Here is a 21056-nt window from a genome sequence, read left to right as displayed (position 1 = left end):
AGCTCATCACCGAACGAAATATCCAGCTGAGGTGACGGTCCAGGATGCTCTCTCCTGAACTCCTCGCTTCCCGGGCTGGTACTTGGAGGGTAGTCGACGAAGTCGCCGTCCACGAACTTTCCCCACTGGCGGTTGAGGAATCTTTCCTCCACAGGCAAACCCGTGCTGTGGTCAACGATTTTGTAGCTAGGTTTGACCATCATGGAGAACAGGTCACCAGCATACATGGCAGCGGTATCTACACGTCACGAGAAGAAATGATATTTAATTATATCCCGGCGGGTATAACATAATGCCACCAAGGTCCGTAGACCACCAAGGCGCAATGCCACCAAGGTCCGAGACTAACAAAGATCGAGAACTATCAAGGCGCAAGGCCATCAAGGTTGAACGACTACTAAGGCCTATCGGCCACATACGAGGGATGAGGAACAACACCCAAAAGGAAGACTACTTACTTAGGTGGTACTTCCCCAATGTCAAGCCACCGACCCAGGAGAGTGGAAAGCAAGCTGCAACGACCAACAAGCAAACTCATGAGGAAAGGTACAAAAAAAAAAAAAAAAAAATTTTTTTTGCCATGGCCAAAGGCCGTAGGCGACAGGCCATGGACATGGGCGAGGTCCAAGGATGAGGTTCGAGGTTCAAGGTTGAGGACAAGGACGGGGTCCGAGGTCAAAGTTCACGAGGAGTCGAGGTCAAGGTTCGAGTAAAGATGTGTCTATGGCCAAAGACCAAGGGAGAGCAAATATTTAATATACCAGAGAAGACAGGCATGGACCAATGGAGATGGGTGCGGATAGAATCGAACGAGCGTACCAGGCGCAGATAAAATCAAACAAGGGTCACAGGAGCGGATCGAATCTAATGAGTGTCACCGGACGCGGATCGGATTGAATGGGCGTCAACGGGCGCGGATCAGGATCGAATGGGCATCACCAGGTGTCGATCAAAGGGGCGTCAATGGGCGCGGATCGAACGAGGGTGCCATCAATGGGTGTCGACTCTTAAGAGAGAAGAAAAAAAAAGGCTAAGAGGCCACGACCAAGAGACCACGGCCAAAGGCCACGGCCTATGGGTGTCAACCCCTTAGGCAAGGAGAGCAAAGGAAGAAGAAGAAGAAAAAAAAAAAAGAAGCAGCCAAGGGTCCATGCCCAAAAGGCCATAAGCGCGGGCTCTTGAGTGAGAGCAAAGGTAGGAGATAGAAGAGAGAGAAGAAAGAGTGAAAAAACAAAAAACAAAAAAAAGGGGGAATATACATACCAAGTACGAACAGAAGCGGATCGAAGGACTCCCGAGTGGGAGCGGAACGAGCCCGAACAAGAGCGGATCGAAGGACTCCCAAGCAGGTGCGGATCGACAACGGGAGCGGATCGAGCCCGAACAGGAGCGGATCGAAGGACTCCCAAGCGAGAGCGGATCGAAGGACTCCCAAGGGAGAGCGGATCAAAGCAGATCGAAGGACTCTAGAGCGGGAGCTGATCGAAGCTGATAGAGGATCGAGCTCGAACAAGAGTGAATCGAAGGACTCCCAAGCGGGAGCGGATCGAAGCGGATCGAAGGACGCCCAAGGAGGAGAGGATCGAACCCGAATAGGAGCATATCGAACAGACGTGGATCAAAATGGGCGCGAACCCAGAGTGTAGCCCCGGCCATAGTCTTGGGCACGAAATCAAAGCAACCAAAGATCAAGACAGGAGCGCAGCACAAGGAGGCAATAGGCAATGGACATGGACGAGGTTCGAGGTCTGAGGTCAAAGTTCACGAGGGTTTGAGATCCGAGGTCGAAGCTCGCGAGGGGTCGAGTTCAAGGTAAGGAAGTGTCTATGGCCGAGGACTAATTTGACAAAAAAAAAAAAAAAAAGCGACAGCCAAGGGCCATAGAGGACAGGCCATGGATATAGATAAGGCTCGAGGTTTAAGGTTCGAAGCCAGCAGACCCGCAAGCTGGGCATGGATGAGGTTCGAGGATCAAGGTCTGAGGTCTGAGGTCAGGGGTCAGAGTTCGCGAAGGTTTGAGATTCGAGGTTTGAGGATCAAGGTTCGAGGTCGAGCAAAGATGTGTCTGTGACCAAAGACCAATTCAAAGGGGGGGGGGAAGTATGAGACATCATATCTGACATGACTTCGAGGTTTAGAGGCAGAGTTAGAGAAGTTTGAGATGGTTCGAATACCCAGGATCGAGTACTAAGGCGCAATGCCACCAAGGTCCGTAGACCACCAAGGCGCAATGCCACCAAGGTCCGTAGACCACCAAGGCACAATGCTACCAAGGTCTGTAGACCACCAAGGCGTAATGCCACCAAGGTCCGTTGACCACCAAGGCGTAATGCTACTAAGGCCCGTTGACCATTAAGGCGCAATGCCACCAAGGCGTAATGCCACCAAGGCCCATTGGCCACCAAGGCGCAATGCCACCAAGGTCTGTAGACCATCAAGGCGTAATGCCACCAAGGTCCGTAGACCACCAAGGCACAATACCACCAAGGTCCGTTGACCACCAAATGAAAAAAGCTACTCTCTTGAACACTCTGTTCCAAGAGAGTGGGGGGCAAATGATAAACCCAAATTCATACCAACCAATCAGAGGCTACCAGGTGTCCTGATCCAAGGAGGTGGACCATGACAGGACTAGCGAATGACCACACTCCGCGGGCGTTGATCTGAATGACAACACTCCGCGGGTGCTGCTCCAAATGACCACACTCCGCGGGCGCTGCTCCGAATGACCACACTCCGCGGGCGCCGATCCACATGACCACACTCCACGACCAGTCACGTAGTCCTGACGGACTCAAACTCCAAGGACCTTATCTACCACGTAGAAGGGTCTATCCACTAAGGACATCAACCCTACTGGGACACTATCTCCCAGAGGAAGAGAATTAACCAAATAACAACCCTGCTACCCAGAGACTTTATCAACTACGAAGGCCACTCTACATCGACTGGGACTCTCTACACCGCCACACTCCATTATAAAAGGAAAGGTACTCAACCCTATCAGGGGAAATCCTAACTCGTATTGAATTCTACTATTCATCTATTTGCTCAAAGAGATCTAACTTAGGCATTAGAGAGTCCTAGGCCGGAACCACACCGGTTCTCGTTTGTCACCCCTTGGTCCTTTCGCAGGTTACGGCACTCGAAGGACCGCCAGACGATTTCTTGACGCAACAGTAATCATGGTATCTAAGCTGGTGGTTCCATGGTTTATTTGGCAACAGTGGTTGGAGCTTCGAGTCTTTCTTGGGGATATTGAATGAAAATCCATGCATTGCTTTTGTGAAGCTAACTCAGTGGTAGATTTTCATACTAAATCTGCTGCTAAATATGAAGTTTCATCCCCCTATTGACTCATAGCCAACTTCAGTTGAAGGAGATCTCACAGTAGATGCTCAAGGAAGACCAAGGTTTTGTTGGTGTTAATTTGTAATTTCCTTTTGCTAGTGCTTTTGTCTGCTATTCTCTACCCCTCTGGGTTGAGCTTACCAGTTTTTGTTTTTGTGTGTGTAGAAATTTCTAGCAGAGGGTATTGTATAAAAGTATGATATATATATAATAGAGAGAGAGCATGGTTCCAAGTATCGGTATCAGATCGTCTAATCCATACCGGTTTTGCACCTTGTCGATCTCAATACTGTGTTGATATCATATCGGTGATACGGTACAGAAAAGGGGTAAAATGGTAAAAAAAAAAATATTTTTAACGGAGAATCAGTGGCAAATTTGTTTGATACAGCCGATCCTTATCGCTATCGATCCAATACCATATTGGTTTCCGAGTGGACTGATACCCGTTCTGATATTTTGCACTAAAACAAGAGAGAGAGAGAGATTAAATATTTCAACCAGAAATAGACACGCACAGAGAGAGAGAGAGAGAGAGAGAGAGAGAGAGAGAGAGAGATTAAATATTTCAACCAGAAATCAGACATCCCTGCTCGATCAGGTTCGTAGGTTCCTCTCATAAGAGACCGGAAATGATGACCTCACCCCCTGCCCGAACACACTACCCGGGTGGGGTGAGATCGTCATTTCCGCCTTCCCTATGAGAGGAACCTACGAACCTGACCAGGCAGGAACATGAGAGGAGAAAAATTCCTTCCACCTACGGTACCTACCTCACTCTCTACTAATTTGAGTCTTTGGCTACTCTCTTCTCATGGATTTGGTAAATGGTTGAAGTCACCACCTATCTTCGTTCACTTATAGAGAACAAATCCTTGATCCCTCAACCTCAGTCCGTCTTTCTTCATAGCTTAATTCTGTTCAGGAAAATCTCAAACTCCAAGCAATGACCACTGCTGGAATCTTAGCCGCTCTGTTCCTTCTCATTGTGGCTCTCTACTGTGGAATTGACCCTTTCAAGCACAGCGCCATCTCTGACTTCCCAGATTTTGAGGCTTACAAGGTGGATTTGCCTCCGTGGTCTCAGCTCCCCACCGACAAGGACACTGAAAATCTGTTGCAGAGATCCGAGATTAAGTTTCTGAACCAGGTCCAAGGTCCCGAAAGCATTGCTTTTGACCCTCTCGGTCGTGGTCCTTACACTGGAGTCGCTGACGGCCGGATTATTTTCTGGAACGGCGAGTCTTGGACCGATTTTGCTTATACTTCTCCCAACAGGTGAACTGGGTTCAGTTTTTGAGTTCAATTCTCTGCTTCGTGATTCTTTCTGAAACTCAGTAGAACTGAACTCGTAGTACAAACAATAGGACAAACTGTCATGGCTATTAATTACCTGCTAAAATTGGCTCTTGTTTTTTTCCTCTCCCCTTTTTGGATTTCTTTGGTTTTGCATACCATGGCTATTAATTGGTTGATATATGTTCTGTGATGGTTGAATCGATAATCCTAACCTGATATTGAATCAAAATCCTGCATTTCATCTTCTTCATCCATCAAGAAGTCAGAGTGGATTTGAATGTTTAATATATCCTTGGTTGTTTAGGCCATGATATAGGATGCTTTCGATAATTTGTAATGCATATAAGTGATATTTGGCAGAAGCCAATCTACTCTAAATATCTAAGCTGTATGTGTTCTCATACATGTTTTGTACAGGATGAGATCTTCCCCTTGCATCATAGCATAGAATTTGACCTGGTTGGAAATTGATCCAATTTATAGAAAAAAGAGAGGCCGTACCCAGTGCACAAGGCTCCCGCGTTTAGCAGGGTCTGGGGAGGGTCAAATGTACGCAGCCTTACCCCTGTTTCCAGAGAGGTTGTTTCCAGGACTTGAACCCATGACCAAGCATTCGGCAAGTGAGCACTTGACCAATGCGCCAAGCACGACCTTCAAATTGATCCAATTTAACTTCCAACTAACATGATGGCATGCAAATTATGGTTCCAGGAAAGGAACAAATTGATAACTGAAATTTTCAATTTCAAATTTGAATCTATTGGGGTGAATTTCTATCTCTGTTGGTATTCCCCCAACCAAATCTTCCCCCTAAGTAAGGGTCCAGAATTTGATTCCCACATTGGATTGTTTCTAAAAATTGGGCCTCCATATCATGGGGAGTGAATGGACGAAATGTCAATTTTACATCAGGATTGGTTTGGTTTGGCCCCAGACCTAACAATAGTCCAATGTTATTCTCACTGTGGAATCTAATGGTTGCTTAATGCATTTTGAATCACCCAGCTTCATTGTTTTTAATTAACTAGAACACAAAAGAAAAGGGTCAGAAACATGTTTTGTTTTCTGAAGATTTCTGAATTGTTGATGCTTACTAAGCCTTTGTTCTTTAATAGTTTCCACTTTTAAATTTTGTGCTTTCCTATCTGCTATCTGTGTGTAGGTCAGTACTATGCAGCACAAAGCCATCACCTTTGAGTTACTTGAAGAACGAGCACATCTGCGGCCGGCCTTTGGGGCTTCGGTTTGACAAGAAAACAGGGGAAATGTTTATTGCCGATGCATATTTTGGGTTGATGAAAGTGGGGCCAGAAGGTGGGTTGGCAACATCACTTGCAACGGAGGCAGAAGGGGTGCCATTAGGATTCACAAATGACTTGGACATTGATGATGAAGGAAATGTTTATTTTACAGATAGTAGCACCAAATACCAGAGGAGGTATGTTGTTTGCAGAATGAACCCATTTGTCAATTCAAGTAGTTTAACTGTTGAGTTATTGCTACATCAACTGTACGAAACCCCGAATGTGGCTTTTGTCCTTGCTGGACTTCAACAAGAAGCATAATCTAAGATTTAAGTTTATAAAGAACACTCAAAGGCCGGATGTTACGTGCACACATGGTAGAGCAACCCCTATTGGTAGTTATAGCTTATGTTAGGTTATAGTATGGGAAGTTATCTGGTAATGGGAGAAATGGGTTTAGTAATTAGGAGTGGATAGTTATTAGAAGTTATCTTAACCGTGTTATGTAATCTTTAAATAGTTTACAAACAATGAATGAAGAGGTCTTTGAATCCCTAATTTATCTCTTAAGAGATGAGGTAGGCTTCCTCACCCAAGCATAGAAGCAAGCTTTGTAGTAAAGTCAAACATTCTCTATTTTCTCTCCTCTCTCTTTTTTTTTTCTTCTATTTTCTCTCTTCCCCGATTGCTTTATCAATATTTTCCCTACATTTTCTCCCTTCTTTTATCACCATCCGGAAACTCTACAAGGCTAATTCTTCTCAACCTCAACCCGCCACCCGTATCTTGTTTTAATTCCTTATTTTCTTTCCTATTATTCACCTTATCACGGAAACGTGTACGACTCACAGGATTTGAGAAAAGTAGGATTTCAGTGCTGATCAGGATCCTTTTGGCCTCATAGGTCGTTGATATGCAACCTATTGAATCAATAGAGCTCAGAAACCTGAAATGAATGTTGGAGAGTTATGAGATAATGGAATTCTCTGACTATCCGTAAAACTAGTTTAGCAAATCCTAGTTCAGAAACTTGCAGACTGAATCAGGTGATTTTGGCTTTTAACTTGCTGAGCACTAGTTACAAAATCCAGACTCCTTTTAAAATACACGTGTTCTATTATATTGAAACTTGTTTGTATTAGAATAGTTTGATGAACTTCCTCTTGATCATAATCCATTGCTTTTATTGGGACATAGTTTTTCTTTGTGACTAATTGCCATTAATGATCTTCATTTGTAATTGTTATAAAGCTTCTTCAATCACTGTTCAAAACATGTGTATAATTGGAACATGATCCGAGCTTCTACTCCCAAATTTCAAATCATTTAAAAATAAAGTCTAGGTTTTAGCAGTAGTTTTGTTGGATGTTATATTTAATTCCTAACTGAAATTATATTTCTTTTCTGATTGTTACAAAAGTAATAGCCTTTTTATTGTTTGTGGTAGATTGGGATTTGGGAAGGTAATTCTTGGTTGGATTCCCAAACTCATAAATAAAGAAAAGCCTTTGCACCTTTGCTCTTTGCTTATAAATTCTTCATTTGTTTCTTCTGAATAATGCATTTTATTTTTAAATTTACTTGTGGGTTGTGGAATTCCTTGCTTATGTGGTGCATTTTGATCCACTGGAAACTCTTTAGTTCATCTTACTGATTTTTGGGCATCAGCTGCTTTGGAATGCCTGAACATCTGGCTCTCCAACTTGGATTTTCTCTTGTCAGACCCTGAAGCACTTTGGTAGGTTACTTTTATCCTTGTATGGCGGTTTGGAGGTTGTATTCTTCTGGATTGTGTAAGTATATCATCTGCTTCTATGATCCAGTTCCTATGATTGGACTAAATGTTATGGAGAGTTGAATAGGTGCTCTGTGTTGCTTTTCTTTGTATATATTGGTTCTTATAGGATGTTGTTCCATTACCGGTGAGCTTTTTGTCCATGCCGAAATCACTAAATGTCAGCTTAAATTTCTGTTAGAACATTTATATCCCCTGCCAATGTTCTGACACTCTAGCTTATTGTAGGAACTTCATGCAGCTGGTTTTTTCTGCAGAGGATAGTGGGAGGGTCTTGAAGTATGATCCAATTACAAAGGAAACCACTGTCCTTGTTCGTAGCCTCCAATTTCCAAATGGTTTGTCCTTGAGCAAGGATGGATCTTTCTTCATCTTTTGTGAAGGCTCCCCTGGCTGGTAATTTCTACTTCATTCAAAATGCTTGCATCTTTTCAGTGGTCATTTCTCTAAATTATCTGTGCTTGTTCCAGAAGAATATGATAAAATGGTTAAGGGTTGCAGGATCCATTGAGTTTTTTTTTTTTTTTTGGGTTTTTTATCTTTTAAATTTTTTTTTCTGGGGGTGGGGAGGGGGGGGGGAAGGGTTTCAAGTTCCTTGAACAAGTTTTTGGTGGGTTGCAAACTCCTGAAAACAGGCCACCTTCACAGCTTTCCTTAGAAAATCCTAGAGTTCCTTCTATTCCTGCTGATTAGTGTTGCTTTACGGTATGTGACCTTTTAGATTGTTTTTAGATGCTTTTCGATTGGACTGAAAAACCTCTATCCATGTCAACTCTTATTTCTGGTGACTTAGGTTAATGAGATATTGGCTGAAAGGCGAAAAAGAAGGGACATCAGAGGTATTTGCAGTCTTGCCTGGAATCCCAGACAATGTGCGAACCAATGAGAATGGTGAATTCTGGGTAGCACTTAGTCGCCGTCGTTCTTTGTACAGTCATATATGTGGACTCTACCCTAAACTCAGGAAATCCTTACTCAAGCTCCCTGTTACAGCCAAGTATCAGTATTTGGCAACCATTGGAGGTTGGCCTCATGCAGTGGTAGTCAAATACAGCCCTGAGGGGAAACTTGTGCAGATATTGGAGGACAGTCAAGGGAAGGTGGTGAAATCACTTAGTGAAGTTGAGGAAAAGGATGGAAAACTGTGGATGGGGAGTGTCTTGATGCCTTTTGTTGCAGTTTACCAGTTGGGATGAGGTAATGAATTTGCTCAACTGTTCTATAATTCGAGAATTGGATCTTGACCTAGTCTCGAATTTGTCAATTTTCATTCTTTTCAAGATCATGTGGCTTTTAGTCTTTTTCAAGTGTGACATTTCTCCCTTAACTTCAAAAAAGAAAGGGGTAAATTACACGTCACCCCCTGATTTTCAAACGAAACTCAAATCACCCTTGTATTAGACCCCAATATGACAAATTAGTCTCTACCGTTAGTTTTATGCTGTTAAGTGATGATGTCAACCAGTTAAATAAATTTAAATTCCTAAACTACCCTTAACATCCAAACATGGATTTTGAAAGGTAGTATTGTAAATTTAATGTTTTAGTACAAGGGTAAAATAGTCTTTTCACACCAATAACTAACAACAGTCTAACATTGTTACTGTAGAGGGGGACAGATGAGTATTTTCAAAAACCAGGGGGTGATTTGGGTTTCGTTTGAAAACCAGGGAGTGACGTGTAATTTACCCAAAAAAAAAAAAGATGAAGAGTAGCGACTTTTTTTTTATTTATGAGAAAAGGCATAAGTTATATTACCAAAACCATAAACGCATGTACATCATACAAAAAAGGTTTTGAGTGAGCTTGGGTCCTAATTGATGTCGGAGTGTAAGATCTTACGGCTACAGTCCATTGGTTGTGCCTATGATATATAGGTGCAGTGGTAAAGTTTGAGGTTAGTTCTACTAGTTCAATATAAAGAGACAGAAGTGACCAAGGTACTCCAGAGGTATGTCCTGGTCTCAAAATCTGACTAAGGCTAAAACTAGTAACCCAAATTTCTTTTAAATGGATCCCCTCCTTGAGAGCGTGTTTCCACCCCTGCAAGATTCCTATCAGCTCAGCTTCCTTTGGATTAGATGAACACGAAATTCTTGCAGATGCTGAAACACTCTTGCCATCTAACAAAAAGCAATACCCCCATCCGGTTAGTCCCATTAATGGTTTAGAAAGGCCTGCACAGCAGAGAACAGGGAATTGCATTTCGTCGTTAGGCAACAGGTGTGTGAAAACTGGAGTGCAATGTGTGGTTTGATGGTGAGCTATAGTGAGTGCATTTAAAATAGGAGGGCAGAGATCTAAATAGTGCATTTAGCGATTAACATTTGATAATACGAAGTGTGGATTAGCTGGGGCTAATCCAAGGGATACTTTGTTTCTTGCAGATCATATGAAATAGCAAGTTATAATAACAATAGAAAAAAACCAATAAGCAGAGTTCAAATCCAGGGCCTTAGAATTGAGGAGGGAAGCACAGAGCTGGGCCAAATTGGGGCTGCTAAGGTGCTCAGTTCTTAGCCCGAGGGGCCCAGATGCCCAGATACGCTTAGTCCATTCACAAGATATAAAAAGATGCCATTGGGTTTCATCCCGAGCACCACAGAGAAAACATGTAGGCTCGATCGGCAACCAGTGCGAGATAGTATCCTTGACAGGTAAACCTGTATGTCAGATACGCCAAAAAAACATCTTAAATTTCGGAGGAATTTTTAGTTTCTAGAAAAAACGCCACCATTTGGAAAGAAGCTGATCATTATGAAAATGGGAATTCAGGTAAGAGGCAGCTTGTCGAGTGGAGAACGTCCTAGTTTTTGTCAAGAAGCATCTCCACTGATCCTCAGAGTTTGAAATACACACCTTTGAAATTTTAGAAGTGAACCATGTAGGAAAAATATTGGTGAGTAAAGATAGATTCCAGTTTGAATCAATAATAAGATCGCTTACCTTGCAGATCGAGGCAGTCTGAAAAGAGTGGCGACTTTTAAAAGTGTGTGATTATTGATTAATTCTAAACTCAAATCAATAATTAAGGTAGTGTTTGGTATGTATTCTTAGAATGCATTCTAAGTCGATTTTGCATTCTCAGATGATAAAAATAGTTGTAAATTATTGTCCCCTCTCCTATATACCTTAATGACAGTCCCCTCCCCTGCATATTGAATAATGATACTTCCTTCCCCTAAAATAAAAAGATTCTATCAACTGTACCCATATTGGCTGACGAAGTTAGAAATGCAATGAAAAAGACAATAATACCCTCATCTCTAACCTCATATCCTTCTTTCTTCTTTCTTTTTCCTCCTGCAACCCAACCCGCCCCGCCCCCACTCCTCTGCACCTCTAAGTGACTAAACATTGCCGTCCCCACCCCTCTTTTTCTTCTTCTTCATCTTCTTCCTACTGCATCTCTGTGGAGGGCGGAGTTTAGGCTGTGCCATTATTGAGGGTAGAGAAGACTTTTTGAGAGCCAATGGTACCAAGGTGGAGGAGACCTAGTAAAGGGGTTAAGGATCAACGGCGTAACAGGGCTCAGAACAAGACCAGGAAATCACTTGCAATGACGGTAGCAAAACCCCTTCGAGTTTTGGTTCAAAGATGAACCGTCCAAATCAATGTAAGGGACACCAAGGCAAAAAATATAGAATCAGATTCTATGGCAAAGGAGAAAGCAATTGCAGAGAAAGGGTTCTATTTGCATCCGTCTCCGATTACGACTCCCAGAGACTCAGAGCCCCGGCTTTTGCCCCTGTTTCTGGTGACATCTCCTTCGATGTATCTTTGATCTGCCCTTTTCTAAGAACCCTTAAACCCTACTAAAAAACCCAGAAGCAATAAAACACCAAAACCTGAACACCAAGACAGTCAAAGTTTAAACCAACTTCATTTCTCAAATTGGTTTACTGGACCTCTCCATTACCATTAACTAATCAGCAAACTTAACTGTCGTTTTAATCATAAGCCACCCCCAATAACCCAGCTAGATTTCAGGCAAATTAAGAAACGAGCAAAATGATAAACAAAACAAAGGAGAGGAGACTAGAGGGCCCATTCCAGGAGCTGGGTACAGCACTATGGATGTGGGTAGTATCATCTCTTGAAGTATCAAAGGTAGCAGAGGGGTAAGAGTGAGGGCGGGTGGGTAGCAGGAGGAAGAAGAAGAGAAGAAGGATAATCTTGGAATATCACATTACATAAGGGTATTTTTGGGTTTAAGTAAATTTATTAATGCTAATGTCAATATTACGTAACAATGTGTTTTCACATAACAATGTGTTTTCACAGAATGGGTTAAGGTGTGATATAGTGGAGGGGATAGTAATTTTCCTTTGTTTTTATTGTCCGAGATTGCAAAATCGACCTAGAATGCAGTCCAAGAATGCATATCAAACACAGCTTTAAATCTCATGATGTAAAACCATGGATGTCTCCATAAGCTATCCAGCGTAAACGTCAACAAATAAATGAAAACCTTAATGCAAGTAAGAAGTGGCGACTTTTAAAAGTTCTATTACAACCTTTAAATTTTTCTGAAATAAAGAAACATTGTCTTCCAATAGGACCTACTCTATAGAAGTAAAAGGCCATAATGAGTCAAAAGATCCTCAAAGCATGTCGAGATAGGAAAAAGATCCTCTCCAACTCCTTTCCAACTAACCATCCAACGTCTGGGAGGATTTGGACACGCATCCCTAGGTGTTGACAGGTGTTGGGATGTGTGTCCACCTCCCAATCGTTGGATGGATGGCCCAAGTAGTTAGAGAGGATCCAAATCGAGATATCCTTCCTAAGTATCCGAGAAAAATAGGAGAGTGAGCAAAGGTGCCCAACGAGATAGGTCAGAGTCCTTATAATCATGCATAATCTTTTCCATTTTTTCTATAAACATTAGACATGGAAAAACATGATAGTATAGCTAGAAAGAAATGTATTCTATCGGTAAGACATGCATATCATATTTTAAATCACTAAACCATGTAAATCTTTGTGTAAAACATAACGACAAACTGTTAATATGCATGCATAGGGGTGATGGCACTCCGTTGATCAAACGACAATCCTTTCCTATAGCCTGATTGCACTAGTTCACACGTAGCTCTCTAGTGTGGCAGTCATGCATCAGATCTCATCTCGGCCTCAAGCCAGGCCCACGAAAAATTATCATCTTAATTTTCCTGCCCGACAATTTCCTCAATTCCTCTAATAGAGGGAGGTGGACCCCCACCCAGGTAGTATGTTTGGGCATGGGGTAGGGTGGTCATTTCTGCCCCCCTATTAGATGGAATTGAGAAAATTGAGGAACAGACAAATTGAGGGGATAAAGATCCCAGGCCCACTAGTCAACTCCATTGGGTATCTTGCGGCTAAGCAAGGATAAAACAGTAATAGCGTGTTTCATCCAACACCTAACCCCCTACTGGATAGGGTTGCAGACATTTCCAAAAACATAAATCTTTCATTCATTTAATTCTGTCCATTTCTATCTTGTGCATTAAAAAAAAGGTCATAGATGGAACTTACAACATAATACCTTTAACTGAAACACATGCTTGTCGTCATTTAAAATCAAATGTCATATAGCATTGATTTAAAGTAAAGCTAGTCGGCATGATAAAGCATTCTAGTAGTTCAAAATAAATGCATACAACAACAACAAACTCAGGCTTATCCTGACTTAATGGGGTTCAACTTTATGGATCCAATCAAACAAAGTAGGTAACAACTGCGAAGTGAAAGAGAAGAAAGGTAAATGAGATGACAAGTGAAAAATGAAAAATGACAAATAAACAAAGAAAAATATATGAAAAGTGAAAGAGTAAAAAGGCATAACCCAGAAAGTCAAGAGAATCTCAGCTAAATAGGGTCTGCTACATAGATCTTTGCCTTTCAATAGACTCTATTCGAGATCATACATGACACGAGACCTAGTCTATGCGTGTTCTTTCTCACAACTTCTCCTATGGTAATTTTAGGCATGCCCCTCATTCTTTTAGCGCCATCGATCGAAATCATATCACTCCTCCTTATTGGGGTGTCCCTAGGCCTCCTTGAATATGACCAAACCACCTCAGACGACTCTCTCGGAGCTTGTCATTGATCGGATCAACTCCCAAGTCTGCTTTGATACGATCATTCTTTACCTTATCCATCCTTGTTTTTTCCACACATCCATCTTAATATCCTTATATTTGCGACACAAAGCTTTTCAATATGACAGTTTTTAACTGCCCAACATTCTACCCCATACATCATAGCTGGTCAAACAACAGGTCTATAGAACTTTTCTTTAAGCTTTAAAGGAATACGTCGATCTCACAACACTCCAGATGCACCTCTCCATTTCAACCATTCCACTTTAATTCTCTGTGAGACATCATCTTCTATGTCACCTTCTTTATTTATAATTGACCTCAAATGTCTAAAATTTCACTTTGTGGTATCTCTCTTTCCTCAATTTGTACCATGTCAGTATCCATCATAGTGTGACTAAAATTACATATTAAATACTCCATCTTCGTTCTATTAATCTTAAAACCCCTTGTTTCCAAGGTTGATCTCCATAGCTCTAACTGAACTTTAATCCCTGCTTTTGTCTCATCCATCAAAATAATATCATCGGCGAAGAGCATACACCACGAGACCTCATTTTGAATGCACTTGGTTAGGTCATCCATGATAAGCGCAAAAAGATAAAGGCTTAAGGGTGCTATCAGATGGAGCCCAATCGTAATTGGGAATAAATTCCTTACCTTGACCTCCCACAGATCTCACACTAGTCACCATATCCTCATACATATCCTTTATTATATTCACATATTTACTCGATACCCTCTCTTCACTAGAACCTGACGAATTAAATCTCTAGGGACTTGGTCATAAGCTTTTTTCAGGTCAATAAAGATCATATGAAGACCCTTCTAGCTATATCTTTCCACGAGCCTCTTCAATAAGTAGATAGCTTCAGTCGTGGATTTACCTGGCATGAAACCAAATTGATTCACCGAGATATGGGTCTCTCTTCTCAAATGAGCTTCAATAATCTTCTCCCAAAGTTTCATAGTCTGACTCATAAGCTTAATGCTTCTATAGTTATTGCAGTTTTGAATATCACCTTTATTTTTGTATATTGTGATTACAATGCTTCTCCTCCATTCATCTGACACCTTCCTTTTGTTCATAATCCCGTCAAACAGATTGGTTAATTAATAAACCCCACAACTTCCAAGGTTTTTCCACACCTCTATCGGAATCTCATGTTGAAAAATACACTCTCATATCTAGTCCTTTTTAACAGTTTTTATGATAACAAACATGATTTTACTAACATTTTGTAAAAGCTTATGATCTAAGAAGATTCAAGTGAAGACCCAAGATTCACAAGGCAGAGTCATATATGCTAGAACTTCAAGATAACAAATCAAGATTGAAAGAAGCTTGAAGATTGAAGAACATCACCTAAGAAGATTCAAGTGAAAACCCAAGAAGATTCAAGTTTCGACGGGCAGGCTAGGCCTAGACCAATGGGTATATTTTACCCCAATGGTCATATCCATAGGTTGATCGATAGAGTAAAAAACTAGTCGTTTTATAACCATTAGAGTTATTTTGATACATGTATTTTGAACATTAATTAAGAAGAGACAACCAAAGGTATAGAAATCAAAATAATTATGCTTTTCAATGTACCTCTCAAAGAAAGGATAGATCTCAAAGAGATTATATACCTCAAAGGCCACAGAGACAATATAATAGACCTCAAACTCCATATATGATGGAAAGACACTATAAACCTCAATAAGTCCGTGGATCATATATGACTCTAGTTTATTTGTATTCTTTTTTCGTTTCTCTTTTTTAATATACACGATCTTTTAACGAAAAAAAGAAGTAAAACACGAATGTGGAAAAAACAGAGTACGAGAAGAGCCGCCTTTCCCTTATATAGAATGGAGAAAGAGAGAGCAATGAGGGAAAATACGTGCGTGTGAGAAAAAAATCTCCAAAATAAACAAACGAGAATGAAAAACAGATAAGGGAGTTTCCAACAGAGGTATTGAGAAATATCAAAGTTTCTACAAGAAAATTCTAGTGGAGGGTATTGTATAATAGTATGATATATATAATAGAAAGAGAGAGCTTCAACCAGAAGTCCGAAATCAGACAGTCTTCCACCTACCTCTACTTCACTCTCCACTAATTTGAGTCTTTGGCTGCGCTCTTCTCATGGAAATGATGGTAAATGGTTAAAGTCACCACCTATCTTCCTTCACTTATAGAGAAGAAATCCTTGATCCCTCAACACCTCAGTCCGTCCTTCTTCATAGCTTGATTCTGTTCAGGAGATTCTCAAAGTCCAAGCAATGACCCCTTCTGGAATCTTAGCTGGTCTGTTCCTTCTCATTGTGGCTCTCTACTGTGGAATAGACCCTTTCAAGCACAGCGCCATCTCTGACTTCCCAGATTTTGAGGCTTACAAGGTGGATTCACCTCCTTGGTCTCAGCTCCCCACCGACAAAGACACTGAAAATCTGTTGCAGAGATCGGATATTAAGTTTCTGAACCAGGTTCAAGGTCCAGAAAGCATTGCTTTTGATCCTCTTGGTCGTGGTCCTTACACTGGAGTCGCTGACGGCCGGATTATTTTCTGGAACGGAGAGTCTTGGACCGATTTTGCTTATACTTCTCCCAACAGGTGATCTGGGTTCAGTTTTTGAGTTCCATTCTCTGCTTCCAGATTCTTATTTAACCTCTCTGTTTTTTTCATTCACTTGTAATTTTTTGGGTTGACATGAAATCTCCATGCTTTTTACTTTGATTCTACCTGAAACTTGCCTGTAGATGTTTCAAACTGAAACTCAGTAGAACTGAACTACTAGTACAAACAATAAGACAACATGCCATGGCTCTTAATTACCTGCTAAAATTGGTTCTTTTTTTCCCTCCCCTTTTTGGATTGCTTTGGCTTTGCATACCATGGCTATTAATTGGTTGATATATGTTCTGTGATGGTTGAATAGATAATCCTAACCTGATATTGAATCAAAATCCTGCATTTCATCTTCTTCATCCATCAAGAAGTCCGAGTGATTTGAATGTTTAATATATCCTTGGTTGTGTGGGCCATGGTATAGGATGCTTTCGAAAATTTGTAATGCATATAACTGATATTTGGCAGAAGCCATTCTACGCTAAATTTCTAAGCTGTATATGTTCTCATACAAGTTTTGTACAGGATGAGATCTGCCCTTGCATCATGGCATAGAATTTGACCTTGTTGGAAATTGATACAATTCAACTTCCAAATTAACATGGTGACTTGCAAATTATGGTTCCAGAAAAGGAACAAACTGATAACTGGAATTTTCAATTTTAAATTTGAGTCTATTGGGTGAATTTCTATCTCTGTTGGTATTCCCCAATAACAACAACAGAGCCTTATCCCAACTAAATGGGGTCAGCCAAATTTGGTTCCCACATCGGATTGTTTCTAGAAATTAGGCCTACATATCTTGGGGAATGAATGGACAAAATGTCAAATTTACATCTGGAATGATTGGCCCCAGACCTAACAATAGTCCAATGTTATTCGTACTGTGAAATTTACTTGTTGCTTGATGCATTTTGAATCACCCAGCTTCATTGTTTTTAATTAACTAGAACACAAAAGAAAGGGGTTGGAAACATGTTTTGTTTTTCTAAAGATTTCTTAATACTTTATGCCTACTAAGCCTTTGTTCTTTAATAGTTTTCACTTTCTAAATTCTGTGCTTTCCTCTGTGCTATCTGTGTAGGTCAGTACTATGTAGCACAAAGCCATCACCTTTGAGTTACTTAAAGAACGAGCACATCTGCGGCCGGCCTTTGGGGCTTCGGTTTGACAAGAAAACAGGGGAAATGTTTATTGCCGATGCATATTTTGGGTTGATGAAAGTGGGGCCAGAAGGTGGGTTGGCAACATCACTTGCAACGGAGGCAGAAGGGGTGCCATTAGGATTCACAAATGACTTGGACATCGATGATGAAGGAAATGTTTATTTTACGGATAGTAGCAACAAATACCAGAGGAGGTATGTTGTTTCCAGAATGAACCCATTCACCAATTCAAGTAGTTTAACTGTTGAATTATTGCTACATCGATTGTATGAAACCTTGAATATGGTTTTGTCCTTTCTGGACTTCAACAAGAAGTAAAATTTCAGCTTTTGGTTTATAAGGAACACTCAAAGGCAGGATTTGAGAAAAGTGGTATTTCAGTCCTGATCAGGATCCTTTTGATCTCATAGGTCGTTGATATGCAATCTATTAAATTAATAGAGCTCAGGAACCTGGAATGAATGTTGGAGATTTATGAGATAATGGAATTCTCTGACTATCTGAAAAACTAGTTTAGCAAATCCTAGTTCAGAAACTTGCAGACTGAATCAGGTAATTTTGGCCTTTATCTGGCTGAACACTTGTTACTGAATCCAAACTCCTTTTAAAATACATGTGTATGAGCTATTATATTGAAACCTGTTTGTATTAGAATTGTCTGAGAAACGTCCTCTTGATCACAATCCATTGCTTTTATTGGGACATATAATTTTTCTTTGTGTCTGATTGCCATAATGATCTTCATTTGTAATTGTTATAAAGTTTCTTCAATCACTGTTCGAAACATGTGTATAATTGGAACATGATCCGAGCTTCTACTCCCAAATTTCAAATCATTTTTAAATCAAGCCTAGGTTTTAGCAGTAGTTTTTTTGAACGTTATCTTTAATTCCTAACTGAAATTATATTTCTTTTCTGATTGCTACGAAAGTAATAGCCTTTTCTGTGTTTGCTGTAGACTGGGATTTGGGAAGGTAATTCTTGGTTGGATTCCCAAACTCATAAAGTAATAAGAAAAGCCTTTGCCCCTTTGTTCTTTGCTTATAAATTCTTCATTTGTTTCTTCTGAATAATGCATTTGAAATTGACTTGTGGGGAATTCCTTGCTTATGTGGTGCTTTTTGATCCACTAGAAACCCTTTAAGTCATCCTACTGATTTTGGGCATCAGGTGCTTTGGAAATGCCTGAACATCTGGCTCTCCAACTCCAATTTTCTCTTTTTGGACCCTGAAGCAATTTGGTAGGTTGCTTTTATCCATCGTATGGTGGGTTGGAGGTTGTATTCTTCTGGATAATGTATGTATGTCATCCATACTTCTATGATTGGACTCCATGTTATGGAGAGTTGAATAGGTGCTCTGCGTTGCTTTTCTTCTGTTACCTGTGAGCTTTTTGTCCATGCCGAAGTCACTAAATGTCAGCCATAGTTTTCAAGGCGTCACCTAGGTGTCCAGGCCCCTTGGTCGCCTAGGCAGGCGCCTAGGATGCCTAGTTGGTGTCGCCTGGAATTTGGACCCTCTCCACTGCCTTGGGTCGCTGAGACGCCGTGACAACTATGATGTCAGCTTAAGTTTCTGTTAGATCATTTATATCCCATGCCAATCTTCTGACACACTAGCTTATTGTAGGAACTTCATGCAGCTGGTTTTTTCTGCAGAGGATAGTGGGAGGGTTTTGAAGTACGATCCAATTACAAAGGAAACCACTGTCCTTGTTCGTAGTCTCCAATTTCCAAATGGTTTGTCCTTGAGCAAGGATGGATCTTTCTTCATCTTTTGTGAAAGCTCCCCTGGCAGGTAATTTCTGCTTCATTGAAAAATGCTCGCATCTTTTCAGTGCTCATTTCTCCAAATTAACTGCTTGCTTGTTCCAGAAGATTATGATAAAATGGTTAAGGGTCGCTGGAACCATTGGGTTTCTTTTCTTATTTTTGTATTTTTTTTATTTTTTTGGGGGGGGGGGGGTTGGTTGGGGGAGGGGGAAGGGGGAAGGGGGAAGGGGGGAGATTTTCAGGTTGCTTCAACAAGTTGCTCAGATTAGTAATCCATGAACTGTTGGTTTGCAAACTCCTATAAAACAGGCCACCTTCACATCTTTTCTAAGAGAATCCTAGAGTTCCTTCTTTTCCTGCTGATTACTGTTGCTTTACTGTGCGTGGCATTTAAGATTGTTTTTAGGTGCTTTTCAATTGGACTGAAAAACCTGTATCCATGTCAACTCTTATTTCTGCTAACTTAGGTTAATGAGATATTGGCTGAAAGGTGAAAAAGCAGGGACATCAGAGGTATTTGCAATCTTGCCTGGATTCCCAGATAATGTGCGAACCAATGAGAATGGTGAATTCTGGGTAGCACTGAACTGCCGTCGTTCTTTGTACAACCATATATGCGGACTCTACCCTAAACTCAGGAAATCCTTGCTCAAGCTCCCTGTTACAGCAAAGTATCAGTTTTTGGCAACCATTGGAGGTTTGCCTCATGCAGTGGTTGTCAAGTACAGCCCAGAGGGGAAACTTGTGCAGATATTGGAGGACAGTCAAGGGAAGGTGGTGAAAGCAGTTAGTGAAGTTGAGGAAAAGGATGGAAAACTGTGGATGGGGAGTGTCTTGATGCCTTTTGTTGCAGTTTACCAGCTGGGATGAAGTACTGAATTTGCTCAACTGGTCTATAATTCGAGAATTGGATCCTGAACTGGCTTATTATTTGTCAATTTTTGTTCATTGCCTATTTTCATTCTCTTCAAGATCATGTTGGTGTTAGTCTTTTTCAAGATCATTTCTCCCTTCTCTCACACTTCCACCTTCGTCCCTCTTGCTTTTCATTTATAGTTCTACGTGATTATAAAGCGAGTACCAAACTATACTTTAACTGTCTCAAATCTGAGAAAAAACTCAATACAGGCCTTCTACATGGAAAATAGGATTCAGATCCTCTCCTGCATGGGTACCTCTCCAGTGTGCATCCGACGGTGCGCATCATGCCAGCCCAGCCATCGAATGCACGCTGAAGACGTACCCGTGTGGGAGAAGATCAGTTTCCTGGAAAATATTGATTTTGCAATAAAACAGGGATGGCAGGAGGAGGGGGGGGGGTGTGAGGCGAGGTGGACTTCAGTCAATACCAGATCCAACCCATTTAAAGCATTGCTAAGCCTGGACTTGGCTAATCATTTGAAACATGCAACCGGGGCAGGGCCGTGGGTTGATGCAGGTTTTGGTCATGCCAGGCCTGGCGGCCCTGGCCCATTAGGGATGGGTTGGAGTGGGTACCGCATATAACCTATTTTTCGGGGTCAGAATAAAAAGAATTACAAAAGAAAATTCCAGGCATTTTGGGATAGCTACAGAAAAAAAGACTGAAATCTAGAACCCCCACCTTCGGCATTGCCATCAGCAGGAAAGCCAGACTCGACCGAAACACAATTTGGGAAATCTATATCTAGGCTTACCCAAAACATCACTTAGAATTTTTTGTTTTACAAACGACGGATACTC

At 41.2% G+C, this 21056-nt stretch overlaps 2 protein-coding genes and 1 long non-coding RNA gene across 3 annotated transcripts in view; all 3 read left to right on the top strand.

Annotated features, from left to right (window-relative positions):
- LOC122651518 overlaps window positions 1–11451 on the top strand; it is a 33437-nt gene extending 21986 nt beyond the window's left edge. Inside the window, exon 4 of the long non-coding RNA XR_006331469.1 lies at window positions 11340–11451. This is a non-coding gene — a long non-coding RNA (uncharacterized LOC122651518). The remainder of the gene's footprint in view (window positions 1–11339) is intronic.
- Window positions 4223–18201, top strand: LOC122651517 (protein STRICTOSIDINE SYNTHASE-LIKE 3-like). Its single transcript, XM_043844926.1, has 6 exons — window positions 4223–4629; window positions 5813–6088; window positions 7918–8085; window positions 8483–8924; window positions 14428–14433; window positions 18107–18201. Exons 1-4 carry the CDS (start codon window positions 4298–4300, stop codon window positions 8883–8885), a joined length of 1179 nt encoding a protein of 392 aa, XP_043700861.1. The 5' UTR covers window positions 4223–4297; the 3' UTR covers window positions 8886–8924; window positions 14428–14433; window positions 18107–18201.
- Window positions 15974–20353, top strand: LOC122651516 (protein STRICTOSIDINE SYNTHASE-LIKE 3-like). The gene is made up of 4 exons (XM_043844925.1): window positions 15974–16381; window positions 17481–17756; window positions 19192–19359; window positions 19802–20353. The coding sequence occupies exons 1-4, from the start codon at window positions 16050–16052 to the stop codon at window positions 20202–20204; spliced, it is 1179 nt and encodes a 392-aa protein (XP_043700860.1). The 5' UTR covers window positions 15974–16049; the 3' UTR covers window positions 20205–20353.
- Window positions 20354–21056: the final 703 nt, after the last annotated feature.

This window comes from Telopea speciosissima, chromosome 2, assembly GCF_018873765.1.
Source record: "Telopea speciosissima isolate NSW1024214 ecotype Mountain lineage chromosome 2, Tspe_v1, whole genome shotgun sequence".
NCBI classification, from domain to species: Eukaryota; Viridiplantae; Streptophyta; class Magnoliopsida; order Proteales; family Proteaceae; genus Telopea; species Telopea speciosissima.
Note: the sequence above shows the minus strand (reverse complement) of the source record. Positions and strands in the feature narration are given on the sequence as shown.